This window comes from Furipterus horrens, unplaced genomic scaffold (assembly GCF_987537825.1).
Source record: "Furipterus horrens unplaced genomic scaffold, mFurHor1.1.pri manual_scaffold_3, whole genome shotgun sequence".
NCBI classification, from domain to species: domain Eukaryota; kingdom Metazoa; phylum Chordata; class Mammalia; order Chiroptera; family Furipteridae; genus Furipterus; species Furipterus horrens.
This window is the reverse complement of record NW_028327173.1, coordinates 171,189,785-171,207,439: the sequence shown is the minus strand read 5'-3', so window position 1 is coordinate 171,207,439 and position 17,655 is coordinate 171,189,785. Positions and strand designations below refer to the sequence as shown.

The following is a 17,655-nucleotide window of genomic DNA, read 5'->3' as shown; positions in this document are numbered from 1 at the left end:
CTTATTGCTGAATAGGAATTTTTAAAATATTCTGGCTGAGTTCTTTGTCAGGTAAATGTAATGCAAATTGCAAATATCTTTTCCTCACTCTGTGGCTTGCCTTTTCATTCTTAATGGTGTCTGTTAATGAATGGCATTTCTTAATTTCAATGTAGTCCAAGTTATAATTTTTTCTTTTATTGTTAATGTTTTATGTATTCTGTTTAAGGATCTTTTCCTACCTCAGGGTCATGAAGATACTGTTTACTTCTAGAAGCTTTATTTTACTTTTCATATCTATAATTCACCTATAATTAATGTGTTTATATGGTTTGAGGTTGAGATCAAGATTCATCTTTTCTTTTCACATGGATATCTAATTGACCTAACACAATTTATTGAAAAGAATATCCTTTCTTCTCTGCACTACAATGTTATCTTCACTATAGATCAGGTAATTATGTATGTGTGCATCTGTTGGCTCTATTTTGTTTCCATGCTTTGTCTTTTCTTGTACCAGAACTATGCTGTCTTTATTACTACAGCTTTATAGTAAGTTTTGATATCTTGTAGTATAAATCCACTTGTTTTATTATTCTTCAAGACTATCTTAGCTATTGTTGGCCCTTTGATTTCCATAATAATTTAAGAAATCAGCCTGTCAATTTCAAAGAACAAACAAATCTTTTGTTTGAGATTGCACTGAATTTATATGAAGAGAAAGAACATCTTTATAACACTAAGTCTTTCAATCCATGAACTAACATATTCCTCTCTTTATATCTCTTCTAGTTTCTTTCAGTAATTTCTTAAAATGTTCAGTATTGCCCTGACTGGTGTGACTCAGTGGGTTGCACATTGTCCTGCAGAACTTTGCAAACCAAAAAGTTGCTGGTTTGATTCCCATTCATGGCACATGCCTGGGTTGGGGATGAGCAAGATGTTTCTCTGGCACATCGATGTTTCTCTTTCTCTCTTTCTCCCTCTCTTCCCCTCTCTCTAAAAATAAATTTAAAAAAAAATTTAAAGTTCAGTATAGAGGTCTTTTCTTAGAGCAATTTTGGGTATTTCATATTTTTGATATACTGATATCACTTTTTAAATTTCATTTTTTGTTTGTTGCTGGTGGTATACAAGCCTAAAATTGATTTATGTATATCAATTATGTACCTGGCAACATTGCTAAATTCACTTTTCAATTCTATTGTTTGTAGATTTTTAAAAAAAATTCTTTTTAACAATCATGTTATCTGTAAATAATTGCAGTTTTATTTCTCTCTTCCTAATCATTATGCTTCCTTCCTTACTGCTGTCCAAAAGAACTTTCTGTGATAATAGATATGTTCTACATTTGTAATATATGGTAGCCACTAGCCATATCATGTGCCTAGTGAGCACCTGATATGTGGCCAGAGTGACTGATGACCTATAATTTTAAAATCCTATACTTCTAGTTGATAAAAATCTATTAAGATAATGTTATTCTCTCTTTTTCTGTTAATTTGGTCAGTTACAATGACTGAGTTCTGAATGTTAAGCCAAACTTGTGCTCCTATAATAAAGGCAACTTGCTCATGACATCTACCTATATCTGTCTATCTAGATTTGATTTACTAATATTTTTGGAATCTATTCATCTATATTCACAAGTGAAATGGACTTGAAATTTTCCTCTTATAATGTCCTTACCAGGTGTTGATGTTAAGGTTATGCAAATCTCAAAACAGGTTGGGAAATAATTTCCTTTTGTTGTCTGAAAGAGTTTTAGTAATATTGATATTATTTCTTTTGAAAATTCTTGGAAGAATTTATTAGTGAAGCCATCTGGGCCTGGAAACTTCTTCACGGAAAAGTTCCAAACTATAGACTCAATTTCATTAGTTAAATATGGAACTATTCAGATTTTTTACATTCAAATTTGTCAAAATTTCCAAATCTATTGACGTAAATTTAAAAATCCTCTTATCTTTTAAAAAATGTCTGTATATCTAAGATATCCTTTTTTCATTCCTGAAATTGAAAATTTATGTCTTTTCCTTTTTTTTTTTTTTGAATTTTGAGATTTTTTTCATTTGAAGGTATATCTTAATTCTATTAAAGTCACAAATATGCTAATTTAAATACCCAATTCTATTTATCTAAAACACAATGCAAACATACAAGTATCTATTCTCTCCACATGTTAGAGCCCATTCATTTTATGGTTTGGAAACGGGGAGAATAGATTCCCCTTAAACTGCAAGTCAGCAGGTGTTTCTTTACAGTTAACTTTAGCAAAATTCATACAAAAGTGATTAACAATGATCTTCTTTACTTGTTAACTCACAAGGAAACACCTTCAAAACTGCATTTTGTTAAATTTTCTGTACTAAAATGTAGAAAAACTGAACTACACAAATATTGAAAAGTTAAAAATTCCTTAATTTTTTATTCCTGGTACCACTACCACAATTTACAGGGCAATATACCTGATGTAATGAAAAGAAAAAGAAAAAGACAAAGCTACAACAGATAAAAGACCTCAGGAATGTACATCTAATTGACACTACATTGCATTAATCAATAGCTGCACTTTTTGCAAACTGTGGCTATGACAGTCCTGAACAAGAAGGGTTTCCTGTTTAAGCTGCAGTAACTTTTCTGACTATGGATCATCGTTCCTTCTGTGGCAGATTTTTACAGTTCCTCTAATGCATTTGGGACGACTGTCTCAAAGTAACCTGCAGCTTTCCTGACAACTCCTCGCTCTCTCTCCTGCTAAGAACTGTAGCCCTTTTCTGCTGAGTTTTTAGAACCTTCTGCTACCATATCCACCACTTCCACCACCAGATCCATAACCACCACCATATGGGCTGCCCGAGCTTCTTCCACCAAAACTGCCCCCACCTTTCATGGGTCCATAATTTGATTGCTGTTGTCCACTGTAATTTCCAAAATCATTATAGTTCCCACCACCACCATAGTTACCACCAAAATTTCCCCCTTCATTGTAACCATCATATCCTCCTCCTCCACCACCACCGCCATATCCACCACCTTGGTTTCCGTATCCTGGTCCACCACCACCATAGCCTCCTCTACTACTATAACCAGGACCACCGCCATAGTTACCACCATCACCTCCAAATCCATTATATCCACCATCACCTCCTCCATAACTACCTCTGCTACCACCTCCACCATAGCCTCCTCTTCCACCAAAGTTTCCACCACGGCCAAAGTTACCACCACCACCTCCAAAGTTTCCTCCACGACCCATAAAGCTGCCAGATCCACCCCCACGGCCTCTTTGCGATCCAGCAGACTGCATTTCTTGTTTAGAAAGAGCCTTTTTCACTTCACAATTATGCCCATTAATAGTGTGGTATTTCTGAACGACAATTTTATCAACTGTATCATGATCATCAAAAGTTACAAAAGCAAATCCTCTTTTTTTCCCACTCTGCCTATCTTCCATAACTTCTATGGTTTCAATCTTGCCAAATTTTTCAAAGTAGTCTCTCAAATTATATTCTTCTGTATCTTCTTTAATACCACCAACAAAAATTTTCTTCACTGTTAGATGGGCACCAGGCTTTACAGAATCCTCTCTAGAAACAGCTCTCTTTGGTTCCACTACACGCCCATCAACCTTGTGTGGTCAAGCACACATTGCTGCATCCTCCTCTTCAACACAAGAGTAAGTCACAAAACCAAAGCCCCGGGAACGTTTTGTTTGGGGGTCTCTCATCACCACACAATCTGTGAGTGTGCCCCATTTCTCAAAATGTTCTCTTAAACTATCATCTGTAGTTTCAAAGCTCAAACCACCAATAAACAGTTTTCTCAACTGCTCTGGTTCCTTTGGATCATGGCCCTCCATTTTGAGACTGGACTCGCCTCTTCCACCTCGAGTTCAATCTGTCTTTTCCTTTTTTATTTCACCCATCCTCCTGGAGGTTTATTATTTTTATTAAATGTACTGATTTCGTTGAGTGTCTCTGTTTTTCACTTCATTAATTTTGGCTTTAACTTTTATTTTCCATCTTCTACATTTTTTGTAGAAGAATGTTTCTTGCAAGGCTTATGTCTGGGCCAAATCTTTGCTCAGAAAAGATTATCCCCCTTTTTTTACTGTTATGTAAAAAAATTATCTGATGACTCCTCTTAGTTATCTAACAGTTCACTCTCCTGAATGCTGTGTTTTTAAAAGCTTCCTCTGACATACCTACTCTAATATAATCTGTATAATGAGAAGATAATATTCAAGACTAGTGACCAAGGTTGTTATAGGGCTTCACTAATACCAATGTTATCTCTCCAAAGTATCCTTTTATATAAATAGGGGTCATCTCTAATGATTAATTGAATACCCTTACTGTAAAACATACAAATTAGTCTAGTCAGGATAATCAAAGCCTGGGGCAGTAACAAATATTCCCCACACTCTTAGTGACTTAGCAAACAAATTTATTTCTTGTTCACACATGATCCACTGCCTCAAATTCAAATTACATTTAAACAATTAATCACCATTGATTTAACTCACTATTGATTTAATTAGGCGATAATTTTGTGTGTGTGTTTCTACTGACATCTACTCAAGATTATACTACTTAGCAGGCTTATTCTGGCTGAAGACATAAAATCTATATTAAAAGCCCTGATTTACAGATTAGAAACAATATGAATTCACATGAAGTCCTTATAATGTTTCCATGCAGCCATGTTTTGATTTTCACTAAGAGGTTGGTATTCATTTTAGTATGAACTTTTCTGCTGAGCCATTCAGGATTACTCTGAAGACTCCATTCAGTATTCCTATGCTATTTTGCAATAAACACTTATGGACAAAGTAAAAATGCTACATTTAAAAAGTGAATAACTGGCTACATTATTGCCTCAGACTTTCCTATCTTCTGCATTTGTACATTTGTGAGACAGGCAGGGTTTATATAGACCAGGAAGTTTGTGAAATCTTTATAACAATATATCATTTGCATTGTCTACTCATCTTTAATAGAGTATCCAGCAGTGTTTGGAACTTTGCCAAAATCACGTTTATTAATTATAAAATAGTTCTAAATTGTTAATAATTTGGAACAAAAGTGATATCTGTGTCAAAGACCTAATCCTTTTCAACTCATCTAAAGACATGCAGTTTAGCAACAGAAAATTCTAGGATCATAAGACAGTCTAATCACTACATCTAATAAGAATTGAAATAGGTGTGTGCGTGCATGCACACACTTAGCAAGTGAGTTTGATGAATTTAGAGCCTCAGTCAACAAAAATATGAACCTTCACACATATAACTTTAGGAAGCTATACAGAATAGTAGTTAAGAATGTAGGCCTCTAACTGTTCCTTCTGGGTTTGAATCCTGGCTCTATCACTTATTAACTCTGTGTCTTTAAGACATTTATTTAACTTGTTTACACCTCAGTTTCCTCATAAACCTATGGGTTTCAAGAATAGGGTAGGAGTAAATGAGTTAAGTATGTAAGTTGTTTAGATCAATGCTAGGCATGTAGAAAGTACTTAATAAATGTCAGTAAATACCACTACCACTACCACATTTTTTAAAAAGTGAATCTTTAATGATTAAAAATATAAGCCAAAGTTAAAAATTTTTAATTTAAAAGTATTTCACAGGAAGTTGTATATACTTTCCCCTTCCTCACATACAGCGCCACAGCATAGTAAAATGGATCACCCTGTACTGATAAATACCTAAGGCTCCGTCCCTTACAACGTAAGAGGAGTGACAGTTCTACCTAAGACACAGAGGCAAACAAACACAGGAGCCTGTCAAGATGAGGAGACAGAGAAGTAGGGCCTAAAAGGGGGAACAAATCAAGGTTCCAGTGGGAGAACTAAGGGACAGGAAGATAGGCAACCTAACAGATGAAGAGCTCAAAACACTGGTGATAAAGATGCTCACAGGCTTGACAGATATACTTCAGTACAGCAAATGCATAAGGGAAGACAAGAACGCTATGCTAAATGAAACAAAGGAAAATCCACACAAAGCCAATGGTGAAGGGAAGGAAGCTGGGGTTCAAATCAATGATTTGGAACATAAGGAGGAAAACAACAGTCAACCAGTATAGAATGAGGAAATAAGAATTGAGAAAAATGAGAAGAGGCTTAGGAACCTCTGGGACAACTTTAAACATATCAACATCCGAACCATAGGAGTGCCAGAAGAAGAGGAAGAGCAAGAAATTGAAAACTTATGTGAGAAAATAATGAGGAAAAACTCCCCATATTTGGCGAAGGAAATAGACATACAAAGCCAGGAAGCACAGAGAGTTCCAAACAAGTTAGACCCAAAAAGAACCAAACCAAGACACATCATAATCAAAATGCCAAAGGTTAAAGATAAAGAAAAAATCTTAAAAGCAGCAAGAGAAAAGCAGATAGTTACCTACAAAGGGGGGCCATCAGACACCTAATTTCTCAAAAGAAACTCTGCAGGCAAGAAGTGACTGGCGAGAAGTATTCAAGGCGCTGAAGAGCAAGGACATACAATCAAGACTACCCTATCCATCAAAGCTATCGTTTAGTATGGAAGGGCAGAGAAAGTGCTTCCCAGACAAGGTAAAGTTAAAGGAGTTCATCATCACCAAGCCATTATTATATGAAATGTCAAAGGGACTTACTTAAGAAAAAGAAAATCAAAATTATGAACATTAAAATGACAACAAACTTACAACTATCATCAACAACTGAACCTAAAAAACAAGAACAAAATCCAACTAAGCAAACCAGAATAGGAACAGAATCATAGGTATGGGGATCATTTGAAGGGTTATCAGCTGGGAGGGGGAATGGGGAGAAATGGGGAAATGGCACAGGGATTAAGAAGCATAATTGGTAAATACAATATAGACAGGAGGAAGTTAAGAATAATATAGGAAAAGGTGAAGCCAAAGAACGTATATGCACAACCCACGGACATGGACTGGAGGGAAGGGGGTATTGGGCAGAGTGGAGCAAAGGGGGGAAAAATTGAAACTACTGTAACAACATAATCAATAAAATATACTTAAAAAACAAAAACAAAACAAAATATAAATAAATAAAAACTTCCTACTGGAGATGGAAAGTATGTCTATTTCTGTTTGGGGCAATTGAAAATAAATGGCAGTACATGAGAGATGCCACACAGACCCTCCCATCTCCAAATGAGGTTTTGTTTATTAATCTGCATAGTTTCTCCTTTTGATCAAGATTGTTTTCTGAAAACATCACTATTATGAGTCAGGTTTTTCCAGATTCGTGGCCTTTTGTCCCCTGATGCCAGGAAGGACCTTTGCTGAGTGTTTTGTCCCACATCAAACAAACAAACAAACAAACAAAAGACACAGATTGAAAACCTGTAGTGGTCATACATGAGTAACATGGAAGGGTGTGAACTCTCAAGCATTTCCCATCTAAAGTCTGTGTCTGAGAATAGCTAAAGATGGCAAAAGTACACTCAGGACTGAAAAAGTTAAACAAGCAGTTTGGGATGACACAATATAGGAATAAAACATGAAGCAATTAAATAGTGTTGTTATCTCAAAAGAAACTGGAACTGGGTGTCTTACTGATAATACAGCCTATAGGTTGCAAATTCAGAAAAAAATTTTTTTTACATTTAAACATATTTCACAGGAAGTTGTACATACTTTCAACCTAATATTTACCCAAATTTCAAAACCTTTACTACTCTACAAAACAATATTATTCCTTATACATGATGACCCAATAGACAAGTGTTTATTGAAAATCTACTAGGTTGACACTGGGATATAAAAACAAGAGGTAAAAGAACTGCCCCTCAGAACCTTATAATCATTATTAACAAATTATTTAGTACTACAGCCATACATAATTAATGCTGATCTTGTGGAAAAGAACATATATTTTATCTATAACAACAGGGAATTCCATCAGGGCTGATGCAAGAATGCCTAATGTATTGCAGGCATTTCCAGATCTAAGGCCTGACTCTGTATTATGCCAAGCCTAGAGAGAACCAAATAATCTAACCCTTCCCTACCTGGGGGGAAAGCTTTAAAAATATTTGACTAATGTTTTAGTCTTTTATTCCTAATGGCAAGAATCATACTTTTTTACATGTACTGTATTAGTGCAGGTATATATAGTACTATAAGCACTTAAATTCACCAGCACAGTTGCGTTGAGCTGCCAATTCTAAAAACAAGCACAAACAAAAAACTCACAAAAGTCCCTATTTATTGGTTAAGAACCAGAAAAGAAAAGTAGAACAACTGTGTCTTCTATGTCAGGTTTAGTACTGATGTAACTTTTGGCATAAGAATCATAGAACTGGGAATAATCTTGGAAACCATCGTCCAATTACTTTATTTATAGACAAAAAGTTAAAATCTAGAGAAGTTGAATGACTTGTCTGAAGTCACACAACTAGTATTGGCTGCACTAACATTAGACCTCAACTGTACTAATTTCTAAGGCTGTGCTTTCTATTTCAACTTATTTCCTTTATTGATTTACTTGCACCAAAATAAATAAATAATAAAGTAAATAAATAGACTCAGGTAATGCTTTAAAATTCTGAATTCTGAGCCCTGGCTGCTGTGACTCAGTGGATTGAGTGTCGGCCTGTAAGCCAAGTGTTGCTGGTTCGATTCCCAGGCAGGGCACATGACTAGGTTGCACGTCAGGTCCCCAGTTAGGGGCGCAAGTGAGAGGCAACTACACAGTGGTGTTTCTCTCCCTCTCTTTCTCCTTTGCCCTCTCTCTAAAAATAAATAAATAAACAAGCAAATAAATAAATAAATTATTTTTAAAAAATTCTGAATTCTGGACTTTTTCCTTATCAAATGCCAACTGACATTTAGCACTTTTAAACAAAAAGTCTATAGTTTGACTGCTTATATATACTGAAACAATTTCCCATAAAATTTTATCACATTTGAAATACTTTTTATATTTAGTCATTTGAGAATTTTAGTATGCTAGAAATAAATACTAAATAACTAGTAACAGGCCTATAGATAAATTAAGTGTACAATAAGATTACAAATGGAACGAAAACGTTAAGAAAAAACTCTTACAACCAACAATTCTACATGTAATCGTTAATTTTGACAGCATAACGTTACTACAGAATAAAATACCATTAAGATAAAGAAGGTCTAATCACTGTGCAAATGGAATCTATTGATCTACCATAAAATGAGTTTATTGACAAAACAATTGAAAGCATTATTTGCAGTTATACAAGAGTTTGTTTTGCAAATGTTACATCACGTATCATTCCTAGAGTTTAATTAGACTATTAAAAAGTTACTGCAAAGGCTCTCTGCTCCTTCTGTTGGACAGACAGCTGTATCTTCCTGCGCAGTGCCAGCCTCAACCCTGAGACATGATGGTGAAGGTTGGAATGAATGGATTTAGCTGTTTTGGGCACCTGGGCATCAGGGCTGCTTTAACTATGGCAAAGTGAATATTGTGGCCATCAATGATCCCTTCATTGTCCTCAACTACATGGTCTACATATTCTAGTATGACTCTAATCACGGCAAGTTCAAAGGGTGAGCCAAGGCTGAGAACGGGAAGCATTTCATCAACAGAAAATCCATCTCCATCTTCCAGGAGTGAAGTCCCGCCAACATCAAATGGGGTGAGGCTGCTGCTGAATATGTTGTGGAGTGCACTGGTGTCTTCACTACCTTGGAGAAGGTTGGGGCTCCCCTAAAGGGGGGAGCCAAGAGGGTCATCATCTCTGCCCCTTCTGTGGATGCCCCCATGTTTGTGATGGGTGTGAACCATGCCAAGTATGACAACTCCCTCAAGATTGTCAGCAATGCCTCCTGCACCACCAACTGCTCAGCCTCCCTGTCCAAGTTCCTCCATGACAACTTTGGCATGGTGGAGGGACTGATGCCCACAGTCCATGCCATCACTGCCACCCAGAAGACCATAGATGGCCCCTCTGGGAAGCTGTGGCGTGACGGCTGAGGGGCTGCCCAGAACATCATCCCTGCCTCTATTTGTGCTGCCAAGGCTGTGGGCAAGGTCATCCCTGAGTTGAATGGGAAGTTCTCTGGCATGGCTTTCCATGTCCCCACCCCCAATGTGTCAGTTATCGACCTGACCTGCCACCGGACAAAGCTGCCAAATACAATGACATCAAGAAAGTAGTGAATCCCTGGCCGGTGGTTAAGTTAGTTGGAGCATCATCCCATACACAAAAAGGTTGTGGGTTCAATTCCTGGTCAGGGCACATACCTAGGTAACAGGTTCAGCTCCTAGTCAGGGCACCTATGGGAGACAATTGATCAATGTTTCTCTCTCTTTCTTCCTCTCTCTAAAATCACTGGATATGTCCTCAGGTGAGGACTTAAAAAAAAAAGAGAGAGTAATGAAGTAGGCATCAGAGGGCCCCCTCAAGGACATTTTGGTCTATAATGAGGACCAGGTTGTCTCCTGCAACTTTTAACAGTGACACTTATTCCTCCACCTTCGACGCTGAGGCTGGCATAGCCCTCAATGACCACTATGGCAAGCTCATTTCCTGGTATGACAATGAATTTGGCTACAGCAGCCAGGGAGTGGACCTTATGGTTCACATGACCTCTAAGGAATAAGAGCTGCCTGGACCAGCCTCAGCAAGAGGAAGAGAGGCCCTCAGCAGCTGGGGAGTCCTTGTCCCAGATCAGTCCCCCAACACACTGAGAATCTCCTGACCTCCAGTTTCCATCCCAGACCCCCTGAAGAAGAAGAGTTTAGGGAGCCCTACCCTGTGATGCACCATCAATAAATTTCACTGTACTCCCCCCACCCACCCCAAAAAATTACTGCAAATGTGCTAAATTTTTTGGATATGTTGACTGCTAACAGGAACGTAGACATGTATGAGTTCTGAAAATAGATGACTTTTATTTTCAAGAAACCTACCAGTTATCACTAATATCATTAAAGAATCCTTTCTAAGACATCAATTGGAGACTCATATAATTAGTATTAATGAGTACTATGCTGGCTGTTCCCTCATATAACATGTATAAAATAGGTTTTCCAAAAGTGACACCCCTTAAAGGTGAAGAAAATACTACATGAGGTTGAGATAACCTCAGTCTTATCTAATTATTACTTTCCCTCCTAGGGGTTTAAAAGTTTAGAGATTTTCTAATGATTTTCATTACTTTTAAAATCTTAGGATAAGCAGTGTAGTATAGTAGATAAGAGTATACTTTTAGGTAAGAAAACAAAGATTCAGCCCTGACCAGTCTGGGTCAGTTGGTTGGGCATTGTTACACAAAGGGAAAGGTTGCTAGTTTGATTCCCAGTCAGGGCACATGCCTCGGTTATCGGTTCGGTCCCCGGTTGGGGGCGTAGGAGAGGCAATTGATCCATGTTTCTCTCTCACATCGATGTTTCTCTCCTTCTCTCTCTCCCTCTCTTCCCCTCTCTCTAAAATTACATAAATATTTAAAAATTCAGAAAAAAAGAAAACAAAGGTTCAAATCCTGGCTTTTGCCAATACTACTGTTACCTCGGATAAATTTTCTTGTAAAATGTGGGTAACTGTACATACCATGTAGGCTAATTGTGAGGATTATGTTAAATAACATGCAAAACAAAGTGCCCAACTTGGAGTTAATCAAAAAACAGTTGCTCAAAAGAAGTTAGACTTCATCCTTCTTCAATTCCCCAATTTTAGAAATGCTTGTTTCAACACTGTCAGGTAACACTGTCAACTGTCATACTAGCACAATTGTTTGTAACTGCCACTTTATTAGTCTTGGGCTCTACAGAATACTCAACTGAAGTCACAAACTCATCTTCCGAGTCTTCCACAAATAAGGAAGCAGGCTGCCATGAAGACCTTAAATAAAACCCCACACTTCCCTTTTTTATCCCTACTGTTCAGGAAAAGGGAAATAAAATATATATTTATAATATAAATATACATGTATATAGTCCCCTCCCCCTCCACAAGGCTAGGAAAACAGTCTTATTTATATCATATTTACAAAGAGAGCCTGACAAAGTAAGACAGTATAAGCTATGTTATGTACAGTGACCAGAACAGCCTGTACAGAAAGGTTTGCAACTTCCAATTTAAAACCTGCTGGCTTAAATTCAAAGACTGTCATCAGCATATCTACAACAAACCTGGGTTTAGCCACTAGAAATATCAGTGACATATCACACTATCAAATAGGATGCTAAAAGAGATATGCTCATTTTGAAGTACACAAGATATCTCTCCATTTGTAATGACTTCTATAGACATTAACATTTTCAGAATATGAATAACATTTTCAGAATCTGAGTATGTAAATAAAATAGTTTTGGCTTTCTCCTACTGAAATAAGGAATTAATGCACCTAATTAGCTAGAATCTGTATCAAGGGAATCAATCATAATTACCCAAAGGATGTAATAGGAATGCTATCCTTTATGCCATATAGTTTTCCAATTTAAGCATACATTTTATGTGATATATTAAGTTCTTGAAAGGACTTTATACAGCAAAAACAAAAAACAAAAGAGAAAAATCTATTTAAATAACGTGGTATCCCTACACATATTCTAACAGATTAAATATAGGTCTTCACACACACAAAAAGTAAAGTCGTCGGCAGCCGTCCGTCTCGAGAGACGATGGTGTAGCTTCTTAAGAGTCTATCTGCACCGCCGAGAATGGCTATGCAGTCCGACTTGGGAGTGACACGGTATCTGTCTCCTCCCGTGTTGAATCGACATCTTGCGATGACGCTGGAGTGTCCTCTCCAGTGAAGCTGAAGCTACAGAGCCTGGGCGGGGTGATATGGAGGGTCTGCTGTTGCCCATGCAGCAGACCCCCCCTCTCTTCGCAGCTGAAGGGTCCAAGGGAAAGACGGAGTCAATACAGCTTGGCTTCAGGTGCGCCGCAGGAGTTGCCGGTGATGACTACAACGTCAAACCGCCTTAGGGACTCTGGCTCCGGATTTTCTGTCGGGGTTTACTCCCCTAGCCTTTCCCCTGAAGAGGTATGCCGCAAAGCAGCGGAGGTTTTTTGGAGTCAGAGTTTTCCTTCTCTGATGTGCCCTGACTGGAAGATCGAACCAGCGACACTTAGCTCGCAGGCCGACGCTCAATCCACTGAGCCAAACCAGCCAGGGGGAAAAAGTAAAGTAGGTAATGAGTATTCCATACATTTTTGTTAATTCAGCTAAATGAAGCAATATAGTAAAGTGTTTTTAACCTGTCAGTCAATTTAAATGTTTACATAAAAAGGCCCAAGTTTAAAAACATTCATTTGTAATCTTTTTCATCTAATATTAACTGATTAGTTATAAGAGCATATCAAAGGCAGCATATATTGAATAGACATCAAAAGAAAGTATCAGGTTTCCTTTTTCATTTGATAGTCAAAGGGGAAAAGATCTTACCTAAGACCCTAAAATTTCTTTTTCTAAAGTGACATTTGTAAATTCAATGCCAACCTTTAGCACTAGCAGAATTTATTACATTTTACCTTGTCTTACATGTCTTTTCAGCCCAAGATGTAGTTTATGAATAGGTTCTTATAAAGCAATCAAGTTTTGGACAACAATGAAGTTATCATTCAAATAGTCAGCTATATAAAAACTATATATTCATTCTATTGCAATAAGCACAGAAAACTGAAACTCATATATGGAAACGCATATTCTTATTATAAAATATAGCCAAGCATTTAGAGATGATGGCCAACTTGTTTGATCAAAAAGATATTGAACAAAAAACCTTTATCTATTTAGTTGATCATAAAAGGAGAATATTAAGAGAAATAAAAGGGACCAGCTGCTCCTTCAGAAATATATAGATGGCATATCAACATCATCTTTGGGAAACGCAAGTTAAAACCACAAGATACCACTACACATATAGCAGAACAGCTAAAAGACAAAAATAAACTGACAAATGGTAAAAACTATGAAGGACAACAGAAACTCTCGTACAATGGGGGTAGGGAAAATTGTACAGCCACTTGGAAAAAAGTAAAGTTAAATGTACAGTTACAATTACACTAAGGTACATAATCTCACTGTAGGTATTTCCTCAAATGAAATAAAGACATAAATAAATAAATAAATAAATAAATAAATAAATAAAACACACACAAAAATACAAAACACCTTTATGTAAATGTTTGTAGTAGCTTATTCATAACTACCCAAAGCTGGAAACAATCCAGATGTCCCTCAAAAGGTAAATGGATAAACAAGCTGGTAATACAATGGAATGGTACTTGGCAATAAAAAAAAAAAAAAGGAACAAACTAATGACTTATGCAACAGATGGATGAATATTAAATGAATTTCATTAAGTGAAAGAAGCCAGTGATTCCATTTATATGAAATTCTGGAAAAAACTAACTAAAGGCATGGAAAATGCATCAGTGGTTGCTAGGGTTTGAGGAAGAAAGAGGAGCTGACTATAAAGGGGCAACACAAGGGAATTTAGGGGGTGATGGAATTGTTGGTAAAGACATGACTCTATGCATTTCTCAAAACCCACAACTGCAACAGAAAGAGTGAATTTTACAGGATACAACTTTAAACAAACCACAGTATCAGGGAAACCGAAGATGGAATGCAAACTGTGACAAATGAATCTGTGTTACAAGTGAGTGACATAGCGGACTGAAGGAGATATGGCAGAAAAGACCTGACTTAAGTAACTTTGGAAAAGAGTATTTTGGCTGGATAATGTGAGAATAAAGATAAAAAAGACTTTACAAACACTCTATTCTGTTTGGTAAATTTGATTCTCACAGAAGTATGGGCTAGGAATTTTAAAACTACTGTCTATACATGTATAGCAAATATGTAAATGTAGTTACAAATAAGCAAAAGAGAAGTGCTAGAATAATCCCTATGGCACTGGACTGGACTCAGAGGTATCAGTATAAAGTAACTTGTTTTTTGTATATACAGATAGATAGTGTATACAGACATAAACAAAGATGTGTATATATACAGAGTAAGGTAAAAACAGGTTTACAGTTGTGAGGCTGCAAAACACAGTTTATTCTTGTATTATTATTTATTAATTATTGTATTATTTTCCATACAAACAACTCCCTTTTCCCCACCCTGTATATGTATGGATTAGTATATAAGCATACATTTCCTAGCTCTGACTGCCAAAACACAACATACAAAACATGTTGAAAGGACACAGCAGCAAACTTCAAAGGGCTCCCTGTGGCCAAAACTCGAACAATCTGAGCAACAAAACAAATAACAGTAGCATCGACTCTACTCCAGAGAATAAAACAAATACCCAGCAGGGTGCACTGATATAAAAACAGGATTATACCTGAAGAATCCCAAAACCCCAATCCAAAAGAACTTATGCACCCCTACGTTCATAGCAGCGCTATTTACAATAGCCAAGTGCTGGAAACAGCCTAAGTGCCCATCTGTAGATGAGTGGGTCAAAAAACTATGGTACATTTACACAATGGAATACTATGCAGCAGAAGGAAAAAAGAAACTCCTACTATTTGCGATAACATGGATGGAACTAGAGAGAATTATGCTTAGCAAAATAAGCCAGGCAGTGAAAGAAAAATACCATATGATATCACATAATACAGAAAACTAATGAACAACACAAACAAATGAGCAAAATGGAACCAAAGGCATGTAAACAAGGAACAGACTAACAGTTACCAGGGGGGAGGGAGAGAAGGAGGGTAAGTAGGGGAAGGGTTTAGTAAAGGAACTAGCATAAATAACCCATGGACATGTACAATGAGGTGTGGATGACTGTGGGAGAAGTGGTGGGCTGAGTTGGGGGAGAGTCATGGGGGAAAAAGTGGGACAACTATAATAGAAAAACAATAAATAAATTAAAAAAAGATAAAAACATGATTAGATAAAATAAATGTGGGGAGGGACAATTCTTTCTTACAGATAAATTATAATTAATAAATGTAGAAGGAAGGCATGGAATAGAAAATCACCATTAGAATATCAGAGTAGTAATTACTGTAGGCAAGACCCACCAGTTAATGCTAAAATTAGTGGCCAAAAATTTAAGGAGAAACAAGATTATTTGTGTAACCACAAAGTATTGTCCCCAAATATTTATTAATTAAGGGAAACCAGTAACTTTACAGTGAGAAATCTGGCAGACATCACCAAAATCAAGTGATCAAGATTAATATCACTAGGAATGAGTCATACTGACATCATGTAATCCCTGATATCATGTGCTGAGAAGGACGCATCACTTTTCTGGTATTCTTTCCCAAAATCTGTGAGTTCAAGCTAACTATGAGAAAACAACAGAGAAAACCAAATTGAATGGCATTCTACAAAATATCTGACTAGCAGGCTTCCAAAGTGTGAAGGTAATGAAATATAAGGAAAGGCTGAGGAACTGTCATAATTGGAGGAGATGACGGAAATATGACAAATAAATGTAATGTGGGATCCTGGAAAAAGAACAATAGTGGAAAAATTGGTGAAATCCTAATAAAGTCTGTACTTTCGTAGTGATTTTTGATTCTTTAGTTCTGATCATTGTGCTAAGGTTATATAAGATGTTAACATTAGGGGAAGCTGAGTAAAGAATATACAAAAGCTCTGTACTTTAGAATTTATTTGTATATCTTTAGAGCTTATTTTTATATCTAAAAATATTCCAAAATGAAATTTTTTTAAAAGTAAGCTTTAAGCCAGCTGTGAAAGACAAATACCATGTGGTCTCACTTATAAGAGGACTCTAAATCTAATGAACAAAATAAACAAATGAGCAAAATAGAACCAAAGACATGGAAACATGGAACAGACTGACAGCAGCCAGAGGGGGAGGGGAGGGTAAAAATGGTGAAAAGAAGGGGAAAGGCCTAGTCAAAGAACATGTATGAATGACCCACGGACATGGACAACAGTTGGGGAATGCCTGTGGGAGCCGGGGACATACTGGGTGGAGAAGAGAAAGGGGGGGAAATTGGGACAACTGTAATACAATAACAATTAAAAGAAAGAAAAAATAAAGTAAGCTGTAAAAAATTAGACTTTATCACTCTCATTCAAATGTGTGTACATATACCTTTCTTGATAGTAAATTCTGTGAATAAAATTGTTTTTATTCTAAAAAATTTATTTTGGTAGAAAATGAAATGACTATGTATAAAGGAAAGCTGTAAAGAAGATACTACTTAAAGTTTTTAAAAGAAAACCCCATAGTGGTCAATTAAAGTTAGATGTTTTTACATTATCTCCTGTGGGGATAAAGCTTGGAGGTTCATTTCCAAACTAGTTTTTTCATTGACCTAAGGCAATACAATGGCATTGACCAAGGTCTAGAAAATTAAAAAGTTGACTGCTATAGACTGAATGTTGGTGTCACCCCCAAAATTCACATTAAATCCCAAACTCTCAATGTGATGGTATTTGAAGGAGGGACCTTAGGGAGGTGATTAGGTCCCTCCCTCATAAATGGAATTGGTGCCCTTGTAAAAGAGGCCGTAGAGAGCTCCCTCACCTCTTCCACCATGGGAGCACAAAGCAAAAGAACAGTCATCTATGAACCAGAAAGTGGGTCCTCACTAGACACCAAATTTGCTGGCACCTGATCTTGAACTTCCCAGTGTCCAAAACTGTGAGAAATAAATTTCCAAGGTTTTTAAGTTACCCAGTTATGCTATTTTGTTAGAGCAGCCTGAATAGA

General features: G+C 36.7%; 2 protein-coding genes and 1 pseudogene across 2 annotated transcripts in view; 1 reads left to right on the top strand and 2 right to left on the bottom strand.

Annotated features, from left to right (window-relative positions):
* Positions 1-17,655, bottom strand: part of GLCE (glucuronic acid epimerase) — a 106,222-nt gene that overhangs the window by 39,524 nt on the left and 49,043 nt on the right. The gene's annotated exons all lie outside the window — the stretch shown is intronic.
* On the bottom strand, positions 2,092-3,855 carry LOC150016718 (uncharacterized). The gene has a single exon (XM_090270834.1). It carries the CDS (start codon positions 3,434-3,436, stop codon positions 2,768-2,770), a length of 669 nt encoding a protein of 222 aa, XP_090126960.1. The 5' UTR covers positions 3,437-3,855; the 3' UTR covers positions 2,092-2,767.
* Positions 9,371-10,583, top strand: LOC150016717 (glyceraldehyde-3-phosphate dehydrogenase-like; annotated as a pseudogene).

What these genes read in the sequence shown, in the direction of transcription:
- LOC150016718 (XM_090270834.1), bottom strand. Translation starts at nt 3,436, where the DNA reads ATGGAAGATAGGCAGAGTGGGAAAAAAAGAGGATTTGCTTTTGTAACT.